This window comes from Centruroides sculpturatus, unplaced genomic scaffold, assembly GCF_000671375.1.
Source record: "Centruroides sculpturatus isolate CEXI.00-Female unplaced genomic scaffold, Cexi_2.0 scaffold519, whole genome shotgun sequence".
Classification (NCBI taxonomy): Eukaryota; Metazoa; Arthropoda; class Arachnida; order Scorpiones; family Buthidae; genus Centruroides; species Centruroides sculpturatus.
In genome coordinates this window covers 486,705-512,609 of record NW_019384900.1, presented here as the reverse complement: position 1 = coordinate 512,609, position 25,905 = coordinate 486,705, and the positions used below count along the sequence as shown (strand labels likewise).

At 32.6% G+C, this 25,905-nt stretch overlaps 2 protein-coding genes and 1 long non-coding RNA gene across 3 annotated transcripts in view; 2 read left to right on the top strand and 1 right to left on the bottom strand.

Moving 5' to 3' along the window:
- The first annotated feature begins 1,651 nt into the window (after positions 1-1,651).
- Positions 1,652-4,624, top strand: LOC111631472 (four and a half LIM domains protein 2-like). Its single transcript, XM_023375717.1, has 8 exons — positions 1,652-1,732; positions 1,800-1,980; positions 2,063-2,296; positions 2,373-2,588; positions 2,654-2,854; positions 3,654-3,828; positions 3,914-4,270; positions 4,351-4,624. Exons 2-8 carry the CDS (start codon positions 1,912-1,914, stop codon positions 4,509-4,511), a joined length of 1,413 nt encoding a protein of 470 aa, XP_023231485.1. The 5' UTR covers positions 1,652-1,732; positions 1,800-1,911; the 3' UTR covers positions 4,512-4,624.
- A 742-nt stretch (positions 4,625-5,366) lies between these two features.
- On the top strand, positions 5,367-25,718 carry LOC111631474. The gene is made up of 3 exons (XR_002757706.1): positions 5,367-5,735; positions 14,062-14,152; positions 23,981-25,718. It is a non-coding gene; the product is annotated as an uncharacterized LOC111631474 (long non-coding RNA).
- Positions 11,421-25,905, bottom strand: part of LOC111631471 (C-myc promoter-binding protein-like) — a 55,264-nt gene continuing 40,779 nt past the window's right edge. The window contains exons 17-21 of the mRNA XM_023375716.1: positions 22,739-22,822; positions 19,521-19,632; positions 18,852-18,909; positions 14,706-14,878; positions 11,421-11,784 (exon numbers count right to left, since the gene is read on the bottom strand). Of these exons, the coding sequence (XP_023231484.1) occupies positions 11,639-11,784; positions 14,706-14,878; positions 18,852-18,909; positions 19,521-19,632; positions 22,739-22,822 (573 nt within the window). The 3' untranslated portion in view covers positions 11,421-11,638. The remainder of the gene's footprint in view (positions 11,785-14,705; positions 14,879-18,851; positions 18,910-19,520; positions 19,633-22,738; positions 22,823-25,905) is intronic.

Below are 25,905 nucleotides of genomic sequence, written 5' to 3'. Positions count from 1 at the left end.
TATCTTGTAAGCGACGTTCGACGTTCACGCTAGATGAAAACTTCGGCCGCAACCGCGCTATTAAAAATACAAAAGTAAAGAAAAAAAAACCTATTTTAACTTCAAACTAAAATTAAATTACGTAACACCGTTTTTATACTTTTCAATTAAAATCCCATTCCCCGTAAGACTGTCGCATATAGCTGCTCCAAAAATTACGTAACGTACCGTATATCTATCAGCTGCAAAGAATAGAACGAAATCTCGTGTAACGTTTCTTCTTAATCAAAATTTAAAATAGATTGGAGACAAGAGACGACACATTTTCGGTAAGTTATTATTTTTGAAATATAATTTGTCTAGTAAAATTTTGAAACATGTATTTTATAGTCTAATTCAAATACAAACGAGATCAGAGGCTATCCATAAATTATGTAACGCAGAATGGGCGGGTAAATGGTTATACAAGTAATCGTTACGGTTGGTTATGAGTTGGGGGTTTTTGCAAAAATGTTACGTAATGCTAAGATCTTTAAATCCACTGTTGTTGTTTATTAAATATGTAGAAATTACGCTATCGGTAGTTTCAGGGAAAAAAAGGATGAATGAATTAATAAGGAACAAGTAGATACTGCACCACTGATATGACAGTTCCAGGTGATTGTAAAAAAGGCAATAGTGGAACTAGTGATACCATTCACAGATGCTCTTATCAACCTTGGGTTATTACAGAATGGTTTATTTTTGTCCTGAAGTGTTGTGTAGCCTATTCGTTAATTAATGCTTTGTGATATTAATAAAATAACGTAACGTTCGATCGGTGTTGTTTCATATTCTCTGCAGTGTATTATTTCTTAGTACAGTTGAAAGAGTACATCGAGGATATGTGTTAAGTAATTTTGGGAGTGAGTAAGTGCGACATCGTTATAGGAGTGAATGGTAATTGAAAAGCATAAAAATAATGTTACGTAATTTATGAACGCTCCTTCATTGTAAAATACGTCGAATTATTAGTCTGAATCAGAATAACTAGAAATAAAACATTTCAATTATTTCTACAGATAATTAATGATGATTTTTTGTGATAAATGCAATTTTCATTGGGCAGGACCCGTTTCTCATCTATAATGGGCGATGTAAAATCAAATCTCGTTTACATACATTATGATTCGGACCACATAGTCCATTGCGCTAACGTTTCAGGAATAAAATCTAATCCAAACCGGGGGCAGATCCATGGTGGGCTACGGGGACTTAAGACTCTCCATTGACACACACAAAAAAGATTAAAATGTAATTATTCGAACTTTGAAACGTGGTTTTTAAAAACATTTATGATGGAAAATATAGTTTATCCGACCATTCGCAACACAGTCGTCTTGCACGTGTTAGTTAATAAATATAATTATTCAAATATTTGTAATTTTCGAGTTAGCTTTCCTTTGGGTTCTTCTGATCCACCACCGATCCAAATTATTAGAAAAAATAATATTGTATTAATTAAATTTTTAATGTTTTTGACACTGTTCATTAAAAAAACATTTCGATTCTTATTAAAAGAATTCATTAAAATAGATTTTCTGAATCGCTTAATTTATAATAATCAACGATCATAGGGTTTTGAAGTAAAATCTTATTTTTTTTTTTTTTTCGTTTTTGTTGAAAAGGACGTATTCATCGAAGAAATAGACGAAGGACAAGCGTGCCTGGAATGCGAAAGTAAATGCCCGGGTTACAAACCTCACGCTTGGAGGTAAGATATTTCGGTTATAATAATTCGCTTAACTTTATCATAATAATCAATTTTACGTCACCGACAGAACTATTTGTGATAATTGTAAATGCTCGCGCGAATGTCACGACATTTGTCCCAAAGATACGATTAATATCCGTGATAGAATAGGGTCGAAAGGCCAAGGCCAACAAAATAGAATGCGGTCGAAACGGACTGCTTCAAAAGAAGGGTATTCCTGGGTGCCATCCGACTTGTCTCCAGATAAAGTAAGCAATTGTCTTAAGCATGTTTAATTCTGCGGATACTATATTAATGGCTTTACCACCGGATTCATTCTCATATTTTCAGATCCAATTATACTTCATGCAGATCCCTTCCCAACGAGTGCCTCGAATCGGAACGTCCGGTGAAAAATATCGGGAAAAACAGATTATTAAACAACTTCCGAAACAAGATTTGTCTGCAGATTTCTGTAAATTTTTAGGAAAAGAATATCAGCAGCAATACGCGGACTTTATACGCGAACGCCAGAAAACAGCGATGGATATTGCATACGTTAAAAGTGCTCCGGAGCAGACTTCGGCGAGAAAGAACTATTTATTGTTTCGTTCTTTGTCTTAGCTAAAATTTTAATTATTACAATATTGCCTAATTATAGGAGTGCCGCGGTTGTCGAGGAACCGTGTTACTGGGAGATTTAGTAGTAGTAAATTCGAAATTAGGAGAAGAGAATCCGTTTCACCCGGGCTGTTTCGTATGTTCGGTATGCGAAGAATTATTAGTGGATTTAGTTTGTTGTACCTTAGAGGGCAAAATTTACTGCGAACGTCATTACGCGGAACAAATAAGACCTCGATGCGCGGCCTGCGACGAGGTAAACGATTTTAGATTATTTTTAAAAAATAAAGGAACAAAAAATAACTTATGTTAAATGTTTAGCTTATTTTTGACGATCGATACACCAGAGCAATGTCAAAAGATTGGCACACGATTCATTTCTGCTGTTGGAAGTGCGACGAATCTCTTACGGGTCAGCGATATCTTATAAGAGACGATCGACCATTTTGCGTTGGTTGTTACGAAAAAACGTATTCCAATATTTGCGACGAATGTGGAAAATTAATAGGAGTTGATTCAAAAGTAAAAACAAATGCGGGGATACTACAGATTATAACCTATGGAATTTCGGGACTTTGAGTATATATTTGAACTGAGGGGACCGAGACGAGTTCAACAGTACCCTACTTTTGAACAGGAGACGAAAAATAAGAAAGTTATCATACTTTTTTCCGGCGATAGCGCGATGATCGGGAGTCGCGTCGCTCTCTCCGCTAAGCCTATCGCGTGTTTAACAGGCAGCCCGGCAAGGCGGCCGTATATACCTTCAACAGAGGCAGATGTTGATCCACGAGCACACTGATCGTCTGCAGTTGTGGTTAAGTCCTTCTCGCACGCCCTTTAAGCAGACGACACCGTAATTGGAAGCAACGCCACCTAGCGGTGAAAATGTGCAAATCAAACTAGTTAGTTAAATAACTTAAATAAATAACTTAGGTTAACTAACTTAAATAACATAACTTAATTAAATAAAATTAAATTAAAATATATAACTAACGTAAATAGAAAAAAAGAAAATTAAGCAGACGACACCGTAGTTGCTAGTACCGCCATCTTGCGGTAAAGTCTGCAAGCCATTAAAAAATGCACTGTGAAAGGTAAGAAATTGTAAATATGATAATTTTCTTATTTTTCGACTCCGGTCCAAAAGTAGGGTACCGTTGAACTCGTCTCGGTCCCCTCATGTTCAAATACATACTCAAAGTCCCGAAATTCCGTAGGGGGTAATCTATAGTACAGCCATAAAAATGCTAAGTTTTATTTATCAATATTTTTATACTTTCGCAAAGTTCTTGATTTTATTTTCATAAATTTTCCTCAGGATCTCTCCTACAAAGATAAACATTGGCATGAAACGTGCTTTTCGTGCAATAAATGTCACGCTCCGTTGGAAAATAAACTTTTCGGCTCGAAAGCAGACCGAGTTTACTGCGTCACCTGTTACGAATCGGATTTTGCCACCGAGTGCGACGTTTGCGGCGAAATAGTTAAAGCCGGTACGGAGAAACTCGAACGTTTCTTCAATTTAAAAGTACTTTTATTGCCTTAATTGTCGATTTCAAAATTTAACTTTAATTTTAGGTTCGAGTAAGATGGAGTATAAAGATAAACAGTGGCACGTCGAGTGTTTTCGCTGCGTTGTCTGTGCCGACTCCATAGGCACCAACAGCTTTATTCCGAAAGATAACTGCATATATTGCCCTAGCTGTTACGAACAGAAGTTTTCTACGCGTTGCATCAAATGCCATCGAGTAATCGATACTAATGGTATTACTTATTGCAACGAACCCTGGCATAGAGAGTGTTTTTCTTGCACCGGCTGTCAGATGTGTTTGGCGGGACAGCGCTTCACATCCGTAGACGAGAAACCCTATTGCGCCCAATGCTTCGGAGAATTGTTTGCAAAAAGATGCGACGCCTGCAACGGACCAATTACTGGTTAATTTTTATTTTATTTTTATATATGTAGGAAACACTTGTAACGAAATCATTATTCGGCAAAATCTATTTTGTCACAGGCATTGGCGGAACGCGTTTTATATCCTTCGAAGATCGGAATTGGCACAACCATTGCTTTGTGTGTGCCGCTTGCCAACGATCGCTGGTCGGAAAAGGATTTATGGCAGACGGAGCGGATGTCTTGTGTGTGGAATGTGCCAAGAACAGATTTATTAATTAAACGACGATTCGTCAAATTCGTCTCCCAAAATTTAAGACGATTATTTCGACAAAACAAAATTACAAAATTAAAGATGGAATTTTTCGCACGAACTTTATTCTGTTTCAATAAAATTTAATTCCGGTGTTATTAATCCAATATTGAAATTACTGTATTTGTTTATTATAAAACAGACTTATTAAGTTGTATTTTTTAGAATACATCCATAAATAGGTGCATTTGATGGTATAATAATGAGAACCGTATTCTGATGGCCGAGACAGGGGGTCAGTCTACCGCTGTCGGATCCAAAATCTAATCCGGACGAGTAATTCTAGGAATTATTTACGGATGGGCCCGTCGAACCCACCGTGGATATGATTAAATTCGGTGTCGTGTATAGTATTCCGGTATCTTGTATTCCTTAGTGCAATTAAGTGAATTGATGCGAGGATGTGCGTTATAGCAATTTTTTTTATATATGAGGGTCAATTGATAGTGACAACCATTTCTTATTTCAAAAACTATAATGTTTTATCATTCTCGTGCATCTTAATTTTAATCCTCATTATGTTACGAACAATTTGACTTATAGTTGAAACTTGTAGGCTACATTATATATAGTGGTAATAATGTAATGAAGAAACCCCACGCATCGTCCATTGTAACAACTCATTAATTAAGACGTCATCAACCTAAGCAACCTAAGACGCCATCAAACCCAGAAACGACATCTCGGGGGAACTTCTACAGGAAGTTAAAAGAATGAACTCTCACCCCAAATTGTCATCGGAAACACAATAAGAAAAATTACTAAATTGTAAGAGATGACATAAGACATTACAGTACTAGAATGAATGAAATGTTAACGATTAAATATGTAAATAGAGTCGAGTGGGCGTATGCACGTAACGTCACCCCAACCGCCTACAGAGAGGTTTTGAGTGGACATCACGAGTAACGTCACGAGCATGGCAATTGTCCGGCGCCATCTTTGTGGTTTTTTTACGTCTTATTTGTGTTTACGCGCGCTTTAGCTGGACCTCGTGTTATTTATTCGTCGCGAGTATGGCGAATTGTTGTGTAATTGGATGTAATTCTAGTCATAATATATCATCAGGGCCACCAAACCGAGGAGCTTTCACGACGTAGGCAATCTGCATGGCTCTGGAGAATTAACCGGAAAATTTTCAATACGGATAAAGAATATCAATACAAGAGTTTGCCAGAAACATTTCGTTTCAGGTAAGCAATAACATTTAATTATTAGTTATCAATAAATAATTAGATAAACTTTTGCACGGGTATCATAAAGTGTAAACAAGCCGGTTGCATAAATTCTTTCGTTAATACTTAATTTGAATAGATAATAATTATGTTCTAACTTTATTTTTCACCTTTCAATTTGTTTTCTTAGTCTCTTCTTGTAATAAATATACAGTAGAGTTTAATATTAAAGTGTTAAGCAAAGTTAACGGCTTAGCGGATGAAGAATTCGATTACTGTGTAGTAATCGAATACAGGAACTGACCATGGAGGCGTCATGACGTATGTGACGTATGTGACATGCGCAACTCGGCGCTTTTTCTGATCCAGAAATGGAACACCTTGTTTTCTTCTACCATATGAGTGACCACAACCTAACTGTATATCAGGAAAGTTATGAAAGAGCACGTAATTGGGAGAAACCAGTCACGTGTAAGATAGTTAAAGGCCTCTAAAGAATTGTAATCTTTCATTTGTAAGAGAGTAGTAATTTGTCGTCAAAACCAAATAGATCATGATGTCACCGAATTCTATTTTAAGCCACAACTCTCGATCTACAACTATGCTGCTGCTTCGTATGGACCGACACCTTGATATAATGAAACTTTCTCTTCATATAAAACATCTCGTCCTGTCGAACTGCGAGAATGGCCCGTCAAAAAGAATCTTTTTTCTAACTTTATCCGTGATATTAAAATGCAGTTCTATTATATTTAAATAGAAAANATGGGAGCCCTTAAGGGGGTGAAAGGTTACGTTACGTCCCTCGCTTTACCCGTGATCTGTCAGGATGACACGAGAAAGCCTTTTCCGTATGGGGGTCGCGGTTTGCTGGACGCAAAGACTCACACAGAGACCGTATTTACCAAATCAACGCGTTTATTGTACTCAAAACAAAACATGCTTACAGTTGCGTGAGCTACACAGACAGTCCCTCGTACTGTGTCGAATCGAACGTTGGAGAGTCCCTTTCTTGTCGTAGGAGGCGGTGATTTTTCGGTCCACACAGCACAATTTCTCGGGTTCCCGCAGTGGAAGGTGGATCCTCGGGTTAATCTTCGGTGAAGTACGTTCCCGGGATGGAAGGATAGGTTGATCCTCGAGTTGATCTTCTGTGAATACCTTGGGACGGAAAGTTCAGTCCTTATTTCGATCACTCGTCTCGGTGCTTAGTCCGATAGTTCCTCTACCCGCGCTGAGCTGACCTGACTGTTACCTCCGACCTCCTCGTGTCCTTGGGACCTCGGGCTTTTATATTCTTTACCCTCCCGAAATCCCGAAGTTTTGGTTGGTCCGAATGTTGGTCCCTCTGCGCTTCTATTGGTCCCGGGTCTGTTGCCAGGGACGCGATTCGGGCCGAGGGGTCGCCGAGATGACCCCCGTCCGGGCCGTTCTCCTCCGGAGTCGGGTCAAGCCCTCTCCCGGATGACGGTCTCGTAAATTGTCACCTAATGTCTATTTTTCGGTCCCGGAGAGGAGGAAGCTGTCCCAGCCGCCGCCCCCTCCACAGGAGTGTCAGCAGGATCTGCTTTGAACTCGATGTAAGGTGACCGTCCAAAGTTTCCCCGACGGTCGATCCCTCGATCGTTCTCACGATTGACGACCGTGAATGTGTCAATTAGGGCTGGAATGCGACAATTAAATCGTCTCGCACCCCGTTCCTTGGTCACACCGGTCCTATTTGCGTAATAAGTCACCGATATATTGACTTTAGCTCGACAGCCGGTTTCCGTCCGAGGGGGAGTGTGTGGTCCCGGCCTCACAATGGAAATGCAATTTCTTTCCTTTATTTCTATTTGATTGACTAAAACAACCGAATATCGCGCAAATAACCATTACCGAAATGTAAAAATCTTTTATTTTTTCTAATTTTATACTGTGTAGTAATCGAATACAGGAACTGACCATGGAGACGTCATGACGTATGTGACGTCATGAGCAACTCGGCGCTTTTTCTGATCCAGAAATGGAACACCTTGTTTTCTTCTACCATATGAGTGACCACAACCTAACTGTATATCAGGAACGTTATGAAAGAGCACGTAATTGGGAGAAACCAGTCACGTGTAAGATAGTTAAAGGCCTCTAAAGATTTGTAATCTTTCATTTGTAAGAGAGTAGTAATTTGTCGTCAAAACCAAATAGATCATGATGTCACCGAATTCTACTTTAAGCCACAACTCTCGATCTACAACTATGCTGCTGCTTCGTATGGATCCACACCTTGATATAATGAAACTTTCTCTTCATATAAAACATCTCGTCCTGTCGAACTGCGAGAATGGCCCGTCAAAAAGCATCTTTTTTCTAACTTTATCCGTGATATTAAAATGCAGTTCTATTATATTTAAATAGAAAAACACGCTGCCAACCTATCAAACAACAAACCATGTGCGAGCTAAGCAAGCGGAAGCTAGACCACAAACATGGCGTCTATAAAGTTGACTATAATCTCTTCGACCAGTTATTTAATGTTAATGGATGTAAACGCACTCTTTTGCCAGTGTTCTTTGACGAAAGATAATGCCATTTAACTAGAATGCAAAAGTATTTTAATGCTCGATTAAGCTCAACAAGAGTAGTCATCGAACAAGCGTCTAAATCAGGGGTGTCCAACAGTTTTTGCCCCCGGGCCGAACCGGAAGCTGCCCTAGGAAGATTTTGAGGTGATGCGAGATCTCATTGTGGTGTCACCCCGCCCGTAGAGACTAAATTGTACATAGAGATTACAGATACATACATTCTAAGCTGTACTTAAGAGATTTGTAATGGAAGGTTAAGGCCAAGACTGCACTAGCGTAAAAACGGAAGTAAAACCCCTCGACGTAAAAGCTTTTAATCACGTGACCCCGATATTTTACGCCTGAGCAGCTCGTAAAACCAGCGTAAAAGCGAGTTGAACACTGCTCAACTCGCTTTTACGGCCTTCTCAGTTGTAAAATATTTTACGGCGAGGGGTTTTACGCCGTTTTTAGGGTAGTGGAGTCTTGGCCTAGCTCTAAACGCACAGTGAGTTGTTGACTTGTTTTTTTTTTTTTTTTAGGGGTCAGAATTTTTCATCAAGCTATTCGGACTTGAGTAGCTAATATTGAAAGATTAATCGCTGGCCGCATAAATTCATTAGACGGGCCGGATCCGGCCCGCGGGCCGTATGTTGGCCATGCTTGATCTAAATTCTTATGTAAGATCGCCAAACCGCGAGTAACGGCAGGATGTCCAACAAACAGTGCAATAACCGTCCTGTTAAAGGACGGTTATTGCACTATTTGTTGGCACTCTAACTTCTTCCCTTTGTAAACAATTTAAACCAATAAGACCAGTGCCACCGAACAATAAGAAAGGGTATTTGCACTTTCTGCTTTTACGAATTCATAGTACTGACGTGCTGTTATTCCACACTTAGGCGCAATTTTTTACATAACATCTTTGCTCTGGCATGCAACTACATTGTACGATTCAAATAAGCTGTGGAAACGACTCTGTTGCACCGGAAATACTACGTGTACAATTATGGAACTAGTATCAAATTGTCCATAATTGAGGATTAAAATGAGCATAAATATTCCAAATGTGTTTTAGTTTATTTGGGGTAAAAAATAGTTGCGACTATTTATCGACTGTTGAATTTATATTCAGAGGAAGTTATGCTATAATTGTATAGTAACTCTGATAATTTTGACGTCAATGTGGGGAAACTTTTCTCTTGCACTACTGGTGACACTTGGTATGACAATCTGCACTTTCGGTCAACCATCAAAAGCTTGGTGCTTGGAGGACAGTAGATCCCTTTTTGCCCCTTAATTGGCTTTTTTGCCATTTTTTTTTACAACTGAAATACACAGAGAAGACTTATTAATAAATAAGTCTTATAAATTAATGTTATTTTTAGTAACAAAAAATAAAATCCTTAAGAGTCCGAACAACTACAGGCTGTTAAATTTTCTCTGCCCCAGCTTTCTCTCAACAGCCTTGCTATCAGCTCTCAACTTGCACCTCTCACTCTACAAGAGTTAGAACATAAACAAAACATAAAGTTAAAACCACATCACATTATTCCCTAAAATAAGCTCACTTCCTTTCAGGAATGAGGAACCAACAGTCTTGATCGTTCATTGTACTCCAAGATTCATTTCATATCACGCACGTATCACCTTAAAAACATGCTCCTTACAATGTAACTGTTCACAATGTCCGTGAAAAACCCCAACAGGCTTCTAATGTTTTAAAATAACTCTACTCCTATATGATCTTAACAGACTGTTTTTAAAACATTAACATTTACCCAACTTACCGACCTGGTAGACCCATATACTGGTAAATACTGATGTATCCAATATTAATTTGATTATAGACTATTTAGTAGCCTAATATCTTTTAATTTTATAATTAAATTTATTTCTAAAATCCCTAAAAATTAATGGATATTACATTTTTTTTTTTTTGCTATTTCTGAGAAACAAAATTCAATAACCAAAAACTATTTCTTTTAAAATGATGATTAAAATAAAATAAAACAGGTCACAAAATAATTGTAATTTTAATACTTTATTTACAGCGATATTTAGACCTCTTTTGACCAATATACAAACAATTTTTTTTATTAATCAGCAAAAGATAAGAATTTCATCCCAAAGATGAACAACAAAACAAACAAAAAAGAGATATGCAGCAATTCATTTGATACAGCCTTCTTAAATCGTAACAATACTCAAAACTACGGAAATAAAAAAAAAAATAAAACCTAAGTCATTTTTGACCGAACTGCCGAATAACATAATTAAAAATTAACAACATCAAAATTAACATCTGTTCTTTATATAATTACAATTTACTGGGAACAACAAACCCCATTAATCTAATAAAATGTTTATATATATTTCATATATATATATAATCTTTTTTATCTTACAATTTTCTTACATTTTTTTTAATTTTTTTTTTATATAGAAGTGATCTGTACAATGTTTAGCATCTAAATTTCTATATTAGATGAAATTACAATTTTTGAAACAATTTTTTATAATTAAAATCTGCAAGTAATATTGAAAAAACTCCAACAAATATGCTATAAAACAAAACTTCACCTGCATAATGTACTGCATATGTACTGTACCATACAAAAAAAATGTCACATAAATTTAAATTAAAAGGAACCAGAACGTTTTCATTTTGGCAGGAATTCATTTTCATATCACCAATGAATTTCGGATCCCAACTGGTCCAAAGAGATTCACTTGTGTATATAAATGATGGAATTACCTAAAATATTACTGGCAGGAAATATAATTTACAGTAGTGACTATATACAATTCACTGAAGTAATTATCTTTTTTTTTTTTTTCGAAGAATATATATATAGAGGCAATCGACTGCTTCGAATACTCGCACGTAAAATCGGACAGATGATGCCAAATAACTTTTCCTCTCGCCTTCTCCTCAGGAGATTAAATAAAATATCTTTTTCTTTTTTTACAAAGCAGCTATACTTTTTCTGACTAATATAAAATATCAAAGGCTATAAAAAATATACATATTTAAACATTGAGCAGATGCTATAACATGTTTATTATAAAAAGAATTACTCCAAATGATCAGAAATGCAAAAAAAAAAAAAGAAAAAAAAACAACTGTCATTTACTTAATTGTGTCAAAATAAAAAGAAAAACTAAGAGTAAAAGATTTATATATATGTAAATTTGAGCGTAATTTTTTTAAATATAAAATACTACTTAAAATCAATGTAAAATGTCCAATTAATTTTCCATTCGACGATTTTTAAAAACTATACTCGTTTCACCAAATGATTAGAAAAACGTCGAGGCCGGACCTTAAAAGCTTGCGTAGATCGGACGATCAATTTTATTTTAAATAACGAGAAAGATTTAAGCGGTTATCAGTTCAAGTTCTCTGAAATAATGGCGGCAGAAACTCGCACCCGGAGACAGAGGCCTGTCGTTTCTGTGCAGCAGAGAAATTTGCTTCTCCGTAAGTTTTCCAAATGCCCTGTTGTATTCTCGATCGAAGCAAACTAAACGAAAGAAAAATCAGAATTTTATTAATAACATGCAATAAATTATAATTTACACTAAAATGTGTTCAAAACTACCAGTAAACTTTATCAATGATGATCATTAAACAATAATTTTTATGAAATATTTGCTTTACAATTTCTAATATTAATGGTGAGAATGATAAGGCTATACTTGTACTGTATTACAGTACAGAACTGCAACAATCCTTACATAACATGGTATTCTTGAGCTTTTGTGAGAGGAAAATCTTGCTACTGGAAGTGTTAAAAGTTATATTTGTTCTTTTTTGTGAATCTCCATTATGCAAAAACTTATTAGGAAATTCACGTAGTAGATTTAGGTAATATTGAACTTAAGCTTCTTTAAGACCATTAAAAACTGACTTTGAAGTATGCAGTTCATGGCTTCATGGCTTTTAAAAATTTTGTATAGTTATTTTAGTTTTTATTTATCATTTATAAATTTTTTCCATATATACTAAACTTTGTTCTTAATCATAACATTAAATAAATGTGGAAGTGCCATGCAAAAACAAACACTCTAAACAATTGTTGGAAAAACTCAAACTGTTATTGAATTTATTTTACACCTCACATTTGTAAAAATTTTTTATTTCATTTTGTATCTAACATCAATATTTGAAGGCAGTTTTTGATAGGAATATAGTTAATATTAAATTATATGACATTAAAATTTAAAATATGGATGGTTTTTTTTCTTTTTTTGCATGAACTATATTATGTTATGTTTTCTTTTGCCTGGCCACTATATTCTTTTTCACTTTGTTATACTGGCTACTACTTTGACTTATCAAAAAAACATGGCATTTTACAAAATAGGGATGAACAATCACACAGGTTCCCATTATTTTCTTATTTTTCCGGGTCATCTGCTTCAAGCTTGGTTCCATTTCGTAACACTTGTTTATACCATGAAAAACTTTCATCATTTAAAAGTGATTCAATGTCTTTTTTTCTTGGCAGCTGACAGAGGATGCCCTACAGCTAGTTGCTCGATCGGCTCCTCAAATCTCATCCCAAAGGAGCACTGTATTTTAGTATTATTTTCTTTGCCCATACTCCAACAGTTTTAGGTTTCTTTCTAGATCCAACATTGCCTTCTTCTACACTTATCAAACCATCTTCATCCATTTTCACTCAATTATAACACTGAAATACAGATAACCCCTGTATAACACGGCACTTCACAGATTCACTCTAACACAGTTCAAGAAATGGGTAAAACCCTCGTACAACATGAAATGTAATAAATTTTCACATACTTAAGTATTAATAGTTTACAAAAATAATAATTTTTGTGAACTATTAGTACTTAAGTGTGTAAATTTTCTTTTCCTGCCTTCTGCCAATACACATGGTCCTTCTTGAAACTTATTTCAGTGTTGCCAGATCTTGATGCCTCTGATTTTGGTGTCACCAGATGTTTTTTCTTTATGAAGAATAAAGCAAGTATGGAAATTTCCTTATATAGAAGCTTAGCACCATATAAGGAAATTTATAAAGATCTTTTAACTAAAAGCAAGCAATCTAAAATAGCATATTTTTTGCAAAAGGTAGAGCATGGATCTGAAGATAATGCAGAAAAATGCTCAGAGGATAAGGATATCTTGCCAAAAAGAAAACGCCCTCAGTTAATAGTACTTAGTGATGATGAAGAAAACATTGTTTAAGTGATACATATTAATATAAATTAATTAAGATAAATATCTTTATTAAAATTTTCTTATGAAAATATAATAGCATGTTTTCTTTAATTTTTGGAACTTAGCCCCCCTTTTCATACTAGTTCTTTGTTATGTTATGCAAATCCATGTTATACGGGGGTTACCTGTACACTGTAATAAAATGTGTATTAATAAACATTTTAACATCAAAATCTCTGTTCCAACAAAACGAAAACAAAACCACCTGTTGCATTCTGGAAGTCACATGACTCAATCATAGCTCTTCTTTGGCTAAGGCAGACTGCAATGGATATGTTTTGTTCTGCTTGGAACACATGTAAAGAGATGTTCTTTTTTGCATAGAACGTCTATTTTCAAAGCTCAAAAAATGTTGGATGCATATTTTTTAAAATGAAACCGAAGAAAAAAAATCAATTATAAACTCAACTTTGATTTTTTTTGTGGATTTGTTTGCTTTTGCATGGCACCTCTACAAATGTTCAACTTTGATTTTTTTTGTGGATTTGTTTGCTTTTGCATGGCACCTCCACAAATGTAAATGATAATGTTAACACCTTTACTTTTTTAGTCAGAGGCACTTCATTCAGAAAATGTGCTCAAACAGGCAAAAAACAACAATCTGTTAATAATTATGAAAAAACAAACACCTTATTTTTCAGGTAAGGGTGAGTTTTTTAAAAAATTTGTAAAAATTTACTTGTTATCAGTATTTAAGTGTGGCTCAACTTAAGATACAATACATGATTCCCTCCTCTTGACCTTTTAATTATCAAAATTTAATAACATCAATGCCCCATATATAGAAGTAAACCTCCCAAGTTTCAAAAGTTTTGCTTTATCAAGTCCTGAGATATAATAGAAAATAGATACCAACACACATACATGCACAATTTTGTATGTTTTTTCTCCCTCTTCTGAAGCATCAAAATGCTGATAAATGAAAAAATCTGGGGGGGTCAAAATTTGACTGATCATCATACTTTGCCTATGTTATATTCTATAACAGCTGGGAAGTAAAATTTATATTGGTTATTACTACTATAGTTTCTTCTGTATCATCATCTATTTGTATGGAATAAAATTTGTATGGAATAAAATTTGTATTTGACAAATGAGATATTAAACCGTGACTCAAAATGTGGTCGTAGAGAATATATTAATAATAAAATAACTTTAACATATTCGTCTTATTTTAGTAATATTTATTCTTACCTATATCAATATTTTCTCTTCCTAATGCTACAAGAGATAAATATAACAATTCTCTGTAGATGCTATGATGTCTTCCTTTACCTAAATGGCATTTTCTTCTTTGATTGATAATTAAATTAATTGGTGATATTAGATCATCATTTTGAATTCTTGCTAGAATTTGTTTCATTACACTGTAATAATAATAAATAAAAATAGATGATTACAACTATTAACAAGTAACATATTCCAAATAACTGCAAAAATAAATTGTTATTAGTTTTAAAAAGATGTTTAGCAATTGTAATAAAAAACCCACAAATATCAAATATACTAACAGCAATAGAAAGAAATTATCGTGCTTACAAAGCAAAAACAAAGTGCAGTTAATTGAACATTAGGCATCCTTTCATTGGTCTTTTTAGTTGATGTGCATTTTACACGTTTTGGGCTTCACAACATCCCTCTTCAGTCAACTAATTTGAAATGTATATAGTTATAACAGACAAAATCTTTTGAATAATACACATAGTCTATTTTAATTGATGTGAAAACAGATGTAAAATACAGAATTGAAGGTATGTTTGTAAACTAACTCCTCAACATAAGTCCCTCAATGTTAAAATATTTGTTTAAATTGTCTCACAACAGAAAGGAACGAAAAAAGAAAATTTGTATCCACCCACACCATGTATTCCGGGAGTTAGTTGATTTTAATTGGTGCAAAAATAAATGTAAAATATGGAATTGGTGTTTTGTAAACTATGTATTAACTAAGTACATTTCAAATTGGTTGACTGAAGAGGGGTGTTGTGAAGTCCAAAACGTGTAAAATGCATATCAATTAAAAAAAACCGATGAAAGCATTCCTAGTGTTTGATTAGCTGCACTTTATCGTGCTTATAAAGCAAAAATGTAAGATGACACTGTTTCAAATCATATGCAACAATTTATTTTTTTGTAAATTCAGTGCACATATAAACATGAATGTGATCTGTCAATCACAGGAGTTGTGTGTGCAGTAGTTGATTTTCATAACATAGATAAAATAGCAATGGTTAAGTGGATAATAAAATTCTGAGCATAAGAAAAATAATTAATTTTTTGGACTCTAATAAAGTACAGATTGTGGGAGCTTTAACAGCTCCTGTAGTTAAAGTGTACTGGCATCAAATCATCGCGTCATTGTTTGACCATTGTTAGAAGTGATCACTGGGTTCAATGAATTTTTACACTTAAAACCATAGGCACGTTGCACTGTTGTAATAATTTTATCATCTCATCTGGGATGATAAAATTGGTTGCATTAAAAAGGCATTTTACACACAGGGATTAGTCAGCTTAGGATTCATTATTTTTAATCCTCCCTATGAAATAAAAATTCTGTACTAAGAAAATCTAGTCATCTGGAAAGATTTTTTTTTGTATACTGCATATACACTTTGCAAAAGTGAAATTTAGATATTTTGATTTTTTCTAGAAATGACTGAAAAAATGTTCTAGAATGTTCAATGTGGGATATATAAGTAGAGTAACCAAAGGATGTTTCATCACATATTTCATCAGCAATGTCTGATAACATGAAACTTTCAAAAGAATATGTCTGCATGCTGTTGCTCTATCACTTCTAAAGTGACTATAATGCAACAACACTCATGATCTCATTGCCAAAGCATTTATTAAAGTGTTCACAGGTTAACAAAGGTACCCAACTGTTGCAAATTGCAAAGGGCTGAGAGTACAGAAGGCAATGATCAGAGTTTGTCTTTGCCATAATGGAGCTGCTTCCAACCAACATCACTGTCATGAAAGACTAACTGGATTATTTGAACACCAAGATCAGTCTGATACAGCCATGACAACGCACCAGCCCAAAGAACAAAGATGACCTTAGAGAAGCTGGGCCAGTCTGGGTGGGGAGGTTCTTCCTCATGCAATCTTACAGTCCAAACTTGGGTACTGTCCTTGAATTGTATATTGGCACCGAAATTCAAGACTTTCTTTAAAGAAAAACCCGTCATTCTATACTCATTGGAATGAAAGTTCACAGCAAAGATGGTGATAATATTTACAGCTCAGCCTGGTAAGTAGAGTTAATTGTCAATAAAATTTTTTCAAAATGTCTAAATTTTGCCTTTGCAACCTGATGTGTACTACAAGGTGTGACAATTAAATTCCAGGACTGGGGTAATAAAAGGACACAAAGAACATATAATGAAAAAAACCTTTTAATATGATTCAAAGTAATCCCCCTAAAAGGCAACACACTTCTCGCAACACTTGTACAAGTTCTTGAAACATTTGGCAAAGTCACTTCTGCTGACAGCTCTCAATTCCTTGGTCACATTGCGCTGTATGTCCTCCAAGTCGTCGAATCTTCGTACGTTCAATGTGATTTTGATTTTCGGAAACAAAAAATAGTCGCAAGGCGACAAATCTGGTGAGTATGGAGGGTGGTTCAACTCCACAATGCCATGTTTGGCCAAAAACTCCTTGACAACAGTCACAGTGTGCAGGCAGGCATTATTATGCAGCAGTACCCAGCTTCCTCTTGCTGCAAACTGAGGCCTAACCCGACGAGTTGTCTCCAGATTGATACCAGTTGTCTCCGCTATCATCCAAACAGACATTCGACGGTCATATTACTGCAAGTCTTTGATTTTTTTCGATGTTTTTTGGTGTTCGAACTGATTGAGGTCATCCAGGGTGAGCATTGTCCTCAAAGTCTTCCCGACCATCCCTGAAACGTGCAAACCACTCGAAAACACGAGAGCGGGATAGGGCATCATTCCCATAAACTTGATTGATGAGGGCATATGTCTCTGTTGCACTTTTACCCAACTTGTAACAAAACTTAATGTTTGCTTTTTGTTCCATGACAAAACGTGACAGCACTTTCTCACAGCAATATGTGAATGGAGTACAGAAAAAGAACAAGTTACCAGACATGAACAAATCTTTGCAGACAAGTAGCCAGATGGTTGAACTATTATGACAAGCTTAGACAAGTTTATGCACACTGACACTGCAGTGCTACATGACCAGTCCTGGAATTAAATTGTCACACCTTGTATATAATACAGTATGTTATGGATAAAGCTAAGATTAACTTGTTAATGTTAACTTTAAGTCACAAGCAGATAAAGCTGACATTATCCAAAAACAGATGGGAATTAAAATTTGGAATCAATCTAGCTGTGATATTTTGGTAAAACAGCTGACGACAATTACTTTTTTTACCTCCTTTTTATTATTTTTCTACTGAATAAAAAAAAATTCTAGTTGATTTAAAAAACAAAATTCCTTCTTTATCTATCCAAACTGCATTGAAAAGATTATCTGGCTAAAGTGAAATTCTAAATTTTATCCTTGCTTTATCCAAAATGGGATGGATAAAGTTAGAATGTTAAGTTTTGTTCTTGAGTTGGATAGAGCATATTTTACACAAATACAGTTCAAAATTAATATATTATTGTTTAACTACTCTAATAAAAAGTCTTGAATAACCAGTTAATCCTTAGCTTTATCTGATTCACAGGCTATAGTTGTAACATAAAACACCCACACATACAAAATACAATATACTGGTGTGTGTGTGTATATATATACACACACACAATTATCTTCATAGAAATAAAGATGGCATTTGATATCAAAATGAAACAAAACAACAACTAAGTAAAAGAGATGCTTGGGATCATACATTAGACTAAAAAGTTAAATTCTAGAAAATTTTACATCTCTGAATACAAATCATTAATAAATTATATTTAGTTTAGTGTAACAACAACATTCTTACATTCCCTAAATTAACTGAATGAGACAACCAAACAAACCCAATTTACTGTTCATCATTTTAGAGAAAAACTGCATATAAATAAAATGATTAATAGATTTTAACAGCTTTAAATTTTTGACTTGTTAAACACTAACTTTATAGTGTATTTTGAAGACACATGGCAAATTTTCATCATTTATCTTCAACAATATGAAAAGGATATGGTTTCATAAAAAATACAAGCTTTAAATTTTTATATTTTTGATGTCATTATTTATTGCAAATAATATTTCAGATTACATTAGTAAATTATTTTATATTTAAAAGTAATTAATGATTTCTTTGGATAATTATAAAAAATAAAAGTAATTTAAATGAATTCAACCAACCTTTTGGAGGCTTGCCTTTCATCTGTAACAAGTGCATGAACTAAGGATGATTCTTGTGCTATGAAAATAAAAACTTAGTCTATAAGGATATGTTAAGATGTCAATAATTAAAACAATTTAGAAGAATTAATATTGTAACCTATTTAGTACATTGCTATCTGTTGTTTATAAAAATTATTGTTTAACTTATTTTAAATTAAAGAGAATATATATAGTGTGTTAAGAATAAACAAAACTCTTCTTTATAATATAAAAATATTTAACATACAATTGTTAAAAATGGAACACAATGGACCAGAATTTTCTGTTTTATAAAAGGTTATTTTTATTAATGCAGGGGAAAATGTTATATTTAAAACTGTTTTTCCTCCAGCATGAGTTGTGTAAGTATCATGTAACATCTCTAAAAAAAGTCAGTATCCACAATGTGTTCTAGTTGCTCTATTACCAAGCTTGCCAGATAAGTGCTCTATTTGTAATTTTTTTATGATCTGTTTGAATAGGCTTTAAGTAAAGAGTGAAAGTAGATTTGAAAAATATAATAATTAACAATAAATTTATTATTTATGAAATAAAATTTATTTATTTTTACACAATATAATTGAGATTGGAAATACTAATTAAATAAAATAATCATTATTTGATTATGTAAAGTAAATATTTACTTACTATTCTGAGTCCAAAGCAAATACATTGGCTGACCTATGTCTTCGTGCCACTTCACATTGTCCCAGAGACAACGAATAATGACATTTTTAAAATCATTGTTTCTTTCAGTCATCTGAAATAATGAAAATAGTTTCAATACATATTTATTTATTGAATAAAATTTTATTTTTCATGTAGAAAATATATTTGTAAAAATAAGCTTTATTACTGTATAGTTAATAAAATATTATCTCCGAAATATTCCTTGAGAAATCTGAAGAAATTACTAAAAATACAGTAGAGCGTTGATTATCCGAATGCTGCTCAACTGAAAGCATTCCAGTCAGACTGTCTTGCTGAATCAAACGTTTTTGATACTAGATTCTAAACATACAATAGTCACGATTATTATAACAAAAATTTTCGTTAAGCTTAGCGTCGAAGATTCAACGTAAAGCAACACGCAATGGAAAAAAACTTAAACATGGGATATACTAATATACTATATTAATAATGTCTTTTTTCGTACATAATAATTGGTTATCTGAACAACCCCAGTCTCCAATTGATTCAGATAATCGATGATGCTCCACTGTATATACGTGGTATATAATCACTTACATGAAATTTCTAAAGTAACATTAATAACATAACATAAAGTGATGCTATTTGATCAAAAATAAAAATGGTTTAAAGACATTACTGTCACATTTCTCAGATAACACAAATATACAATAGATTAGGTAAGCTGAAGAGATAATGAAAGGTTAAAAATAAAAGTAAACAGAATTAATAGAAAAGACAGTAAATATCAATAATTTTGAATAATTATAATCTAAGCAATAATTGAAGATTAGTTATAAGTTTCTTAAAATCAAAAAAAAATAATGTTGGCAATTTTTCCTTATTCTACTTTTTAAAATACAGAAAAGTATTTGTTTGCATGCTTTACTAACTATTTAAAAATAAAAGTAAACAGAATTAATAGAAAAGACAGTAAATATCAATAATTTTGAATAATTATAATCTAAGCAATAATTGAGGATTAGTTATAAGTTTCTTAAAATCAAAAAAAATAATGTTGGCAATTTTTCCTTATTCTACTTTTTAAAATACAGAAAAGTATTTGTTTGCATGCTTTACTAACTATTTATATTATAATATTGAAGTAACACACCAAATACCATAATTTTTTGAAGTATAATTTATTTCAATTATAAGCAGCAGGGAGTAAAATAGGTTATAAACTAATCGACGAAAAATTGACATACCTTTATATTTAATCAGTAACTAATTGTTTTTAATAATCATTTAAAAACAATGAAATGTGTTGACAACTTCAAAGATAATTAGCATTAGGCCATTAAATTAACTTCATAAATTCTGATAATTCCTAATATCAAATGTTGATAACAATATTAGCAAGTATTTGTTTTTCTAACTTCAATATTGGAAAATATTGATCATCACTAGTTCAATATTTTCCAATAGCTAAGTGGTGATGCCATCTGCAGAGTGATTCATAAATGATATGAAATTTTCCATGAATAATCCACATTTTTGTGTAAGCCCCATCTCCCTTTTTCAAAGTAAAAGCAAATATAAGCCATAGCTTATACTCAGACCAATTATACTATAATTTTTAATCTCTGTACAAAATTTTATTGAAAAAATAAAGAGAATGAAGTACTTTATTATCCAAAAATTTATCAATATGGCATTTGATGATATTTTCTTATACATATAAATGAATGTTGTATTGTTTAAACTATCCTTCGGTACAACACACTAGATAGAAATGATATTTTATTATACAGTGGAACCTGGTTAACACAATTGTGTTTACTCAGTCATTTTCTTTCCCCAATCATCTAGCAAGGGGATTTAATGTACATGTTAATTCAAACTGGTTAACTCAAAGTGATTTTGCTACAGTACTTTCATAAACACTCTGGTGTTTTACTTAAATTATATAATTAGTTTATTCAATAAATGAACACTAATCAGAAACCTTCTATAAAGTGCAGGAACCACATATGACTTAAAGTAAACATCATATCATGTGATGGTGGGCAGGGAAGATGGCTTCCAGACAGCATGTGTACGGTAACTACTATTCAAACCTGCCTTTCTTCAAACTTTTCCTTTTGGTTTTATTTGATTGCTGATAGATTTCTCCAACCGGCTGATGTAATAAATGAATGAATTTTTGATTAATTAATTTAAAGAATATAGTATGATTATTATACTTTTAAAATTTTTATATAAAATTATAGTGTTTTTTTTTGCGATAAAAAATAAACAGACACGAAATATCACAATTTAAAATTCTTAATAAACACAGAAATGAACAGATCAACCAAGTGTTTCTCAGTAGTAACCATTCAGTTAAGCGTTTTTTTCTGGACAAAACCAAGATGTTTCCATTGACACAACAATTCTATATAATAAAATATATGGAAATATTGTATGGATAGTTAATTATGGGTCATCAATAAACCAATGCACAAAATCTTTTTTTTTTCTGACCGATTGGAGTTTTTGAATTACTACTGAATATAGTGGAGTCTGGTAACTTTATTCTTTTAACTTTTTAATTCACTTTAATATGAGCTCACTTTTTGCATGGGCATTTTAGTATTCAAATTACTAGAAAGTATTACCACATACCAATCTTTCATAGACCAAAGAGATAGAACTATGAATTTATGTTCTATAATACAGTAGACCCCCCCTATAACAGGGTAGATAATTCCGTGTCGTATGAGTCACTTGTATTTGTAAAATCTAAGTGACTCGTACAACATGAAATTCATATAACATGGAATTATCTACTGTAACTTTTTCTCTTTTGTTAGTTTTACCATAGTTAATGAAACATTTATAACTAAAATTCTACAGGGAGAAAACACAAAGAGATCTCCAAAATATTAGATTTAAATTATTTCCTATAACACAAGAATTTTTCTTTATGCTAAGGTAATATATATTTTTTAATTGTTATAATCAAGCAAGTGTGAAAATAATAGGTAGGATATAGAAGAAGTTTTCTTATAAAATTATTTCAAGATCAATCCTTGTTTTAAAAATGAAATTCTCTGTAAATGCTTAATGTTGTTTTCTTTTGGTAAGATGTTAATATAAAATAAGTATATAAAAACATAACTTATAGTATATTATATTTAGAAAGCAGTTAACAAACTGAAAATTCTAATTTTAATAATATTTTTTAAAATTACCTGTTTATTTTTTGTAATAGAAGAAGCTTCAAGACATAAGTTTGGTAAATGACTTGGTACATTGATTCTCTTAAAAAACCAAACCTGAAAAAATTGATTCAATATTCAAAAATTAAAACATAAACAATCAGAAAGTCCAATTTACTTAATATTAAATCAAACATCTACTTTGCTGAATTTAACAGGCACATTTGGACTAGTAAATTAATTAATTATATAATTTGGTCTAAAGAAAGTAAGTTAGGCTGCCATCTTGTATCAATATTAATATTTAGAAATTAAAATATTTTTAAGATGTGGGTTCACCAATGCTCAAGGTCAATCTTTAAATAAATTAAATTTCAAATTAATAATAGCATATAGAGCAAAGTAATTCTTCAAGGTAATTGGGAGTTGTGGATTCAAGACCCATGCCAAACCAATTTTTGCTTCCAAAATATTCTAAATTTAATTTATTTATTTCTAATCATTAAATTTAACAAGAGATTAAAGCCTAACCACCTCTAGCCGTAAGTATCATGTAACATCTCTAAAAAAAGTCAGTATCCACAATGTGTTCTAGTTGCTCTATTACCAAGCTTGCCAGATAAGTGCTCTATTTGTAATTTTTTTATGATCTGTTTGAATAGGCTTTAAGTAAAGAGTGAAAGTAGATTTGAAAAATATAATAATTAACAATAAATNTAATTGGGAGTTGTGGATTCAAGACCCATGCCAAACCAATTTTTGCTTCCAAAATATTCTAAATTTAATTTATTTATTTCTAATCATTAAATTTAACAAGAGATTAAAGCCTAACCACCTCTAGCCATATCACTTAATAATAATAATTAGACTTAAATAGCCTGATAAAGGAATCCAGCTGTTCAATTTGCTAACTAACATAGACTGACAAATATATGTATTTGAATTAATTCAAGAAAAACAAAAATGTACTGATTAAATTTTAAAGTTATTACTGGATTTTAAACTGACTAAATGTTTTAATAAATTTAATATTTTCATTGAACATGATCTTAAATTCTAATTAAATCTACAAATGAAATTTTTCAATATTAACTTAAAAGTAACTGTTTAAAAATGTAAAAATTGTGGTTAATAGTTTAATTCAGTAAAAAATTATATAAGAACCATTTTTTCATGTTTTAAATTATATAGTTTCAACAATTACAACATAAAATATGTTGTTTATTTTATTTTATCATTACAGTTTATCTTTTCAACTAATTTTTGAATTTTTAGAGATCTGTGAGAATTCAAGGTTAAATTGATAAGCAATTAATTGGGGAAGTGGAAAAACCCCAGTTTTTCCCACCACCTCATAATTCCGTCACATATGGATAGGAGAAATAAACAGACAACAATGAATCAACAATTGTCACAATGTTTGGACTTATCGAAGAAACTTTGAACAAACATCCAGTTATTAATGAGGGAAGCTGTCAAAAATGATTACCGAATATGGGAATAAAAATCGTAGAATTAGCCAGTTTGTCAATGTGCTGTTGGCTGACTTCCACTGGACCCAGACACAGCTCGAACTTAGACCACATTAAATCAAAGTCACCCGAGTCAATTGTCATGTGCAACGCGTATAAAAAGGGCTCATACCCGATTGTCAATGCAATCACTGAAGGAGACCAACCTCCTGCTGGACTTCATACTCCTTGTCTCTACGTAAGGATCAATCAACCTTTACAAAGGTATCGTCATCAGATCAAATGCCTAACAAGATATTATGTTTGTCAATTTTATGTAAACTCTCTCTCTCTCTCTCTCTCTCTCGGTCGACTTAGAATTTAAGTTAGTCCTGGTGGATAGCTATTTGCTTAATGACTAAATCTATCAGTTTCAGGTCAATGTTAAATGGAACCAAGGTTAACACTATGGAACATTATAATATTTTGTCTGTTTTAATATAAACAACAAAAAAAAATTACATGTGTTAAGTTTATCTAAAAGTAGTAGTAACTCATGTATCACTACATGTATGACTTACCCTCCCCCACTCAAACTATGGAGTACCCTCCTATTTAAATTTATTTTAGCCGAAGATATTGGAATGTTCATGAGTTACGATGTGAACTATTACTATCCTAACTGGTGTCAGGAAAAAGTCCTCAAGATCTAACAATCTTGAGAACAAAATTATTTACAGCCATCCAGTGACAATTGAGCAGACTTTACCAGGCCAACGCTGACCAAAGGGGTTTAACTTGTATCCATCAACCCCCAGCTTCTCACAGATCTGTATTGAATAAAGATCAAAACTCCCAGAACAATGCAATAAACCTTTCTTCTTTTACTATTTTCTTAGCAAAATTTTTTTAAAAATATGTGGTTTTGTGACAATATTAATGAAAAATTCAAGACTCGCTTTCACTTTACTAGAAAATACTGTAAAAATAGAAAAAAGTGATTTCATCTCCTGTCTAGAAATTTCTATTCTTCAAAATCCAGATAGAAACATAAGCCCAGCTACTATCTGCAGAAAAACCTGTGATGGAAAACAGAATAGGAACACAGAAAATTTCTATTTTCTGAAAAAGCAGGATGTTAATTTGCAGAAAATAGGAACTCAAATAATATATATACTATTGGTTTTATCAAAATGATGTCAAAATTCTAAGATAGATACTTATATCGTCAATAACAAATTGTTTTCTGGTCATATAATATTTAACCTTCAGTTCTTTCAAAGCTTTTACAAAAGGGGTACAAAGAAGGTGTCCAATAATATCAAATATTGTGATCACATTTCATTAGAAATGATTTAAAATTAAATGTATTATGTCTGCCATGTTGACATATAAATGTCACAAATAATTTCTAAATGTAATAAGTTTTGAGAATTGTTTAACTTTCCTGTTATCTGCTTCTGTGGAGAGTATTAAACCTAAAAGTTAAAATATTTTCTACTGTATGCTTTAATCAATACCATTATGACATTGAATAGATTCATATTACTAAAAATACAAATTAGAATCCTTAGTTAATTTTATATTTCCTAGCCTCATCAAAATATAATTTCTTATTTATAATAAATCCAATAAAACCTAAATAGCAATATTCATAGCATGCAACTGACAAATAGCAGCAGTGATATTACTGTCAGTAATTCAATAGTCCAAGGATTAATAATAATGAAATATACTTTAGCATTGTGA

What these genes read in the sequence shown, in the direction of transcription:
- LOC111631472 (XM_023375717.1), top strand. Translation starts at nt 1,912, where the DNA reads ATGCGGTCGAAACGGACTGCTTCAAAAGAAGGGTATTCCTGGGTGCCA. An exon ending in GTGCTCCGGAGCAGACTTCG is followed by an intron (nt 2,297 to 2,372) that starts GCGAGAAAGAAC and finishes GCCTAATTATAG; the next exon opens with GAGTGCCGCGGTTGTCGAGG. An exon ending in CGGCGAAATAGTTAAAGCCG is followed by an intron (nt 3,829 to 3,913) that starts GTACGGAGAAAC and finishes CTTTAATTTTAG; the next exon opens with GTTCGAGTAAGATGGAGTAT.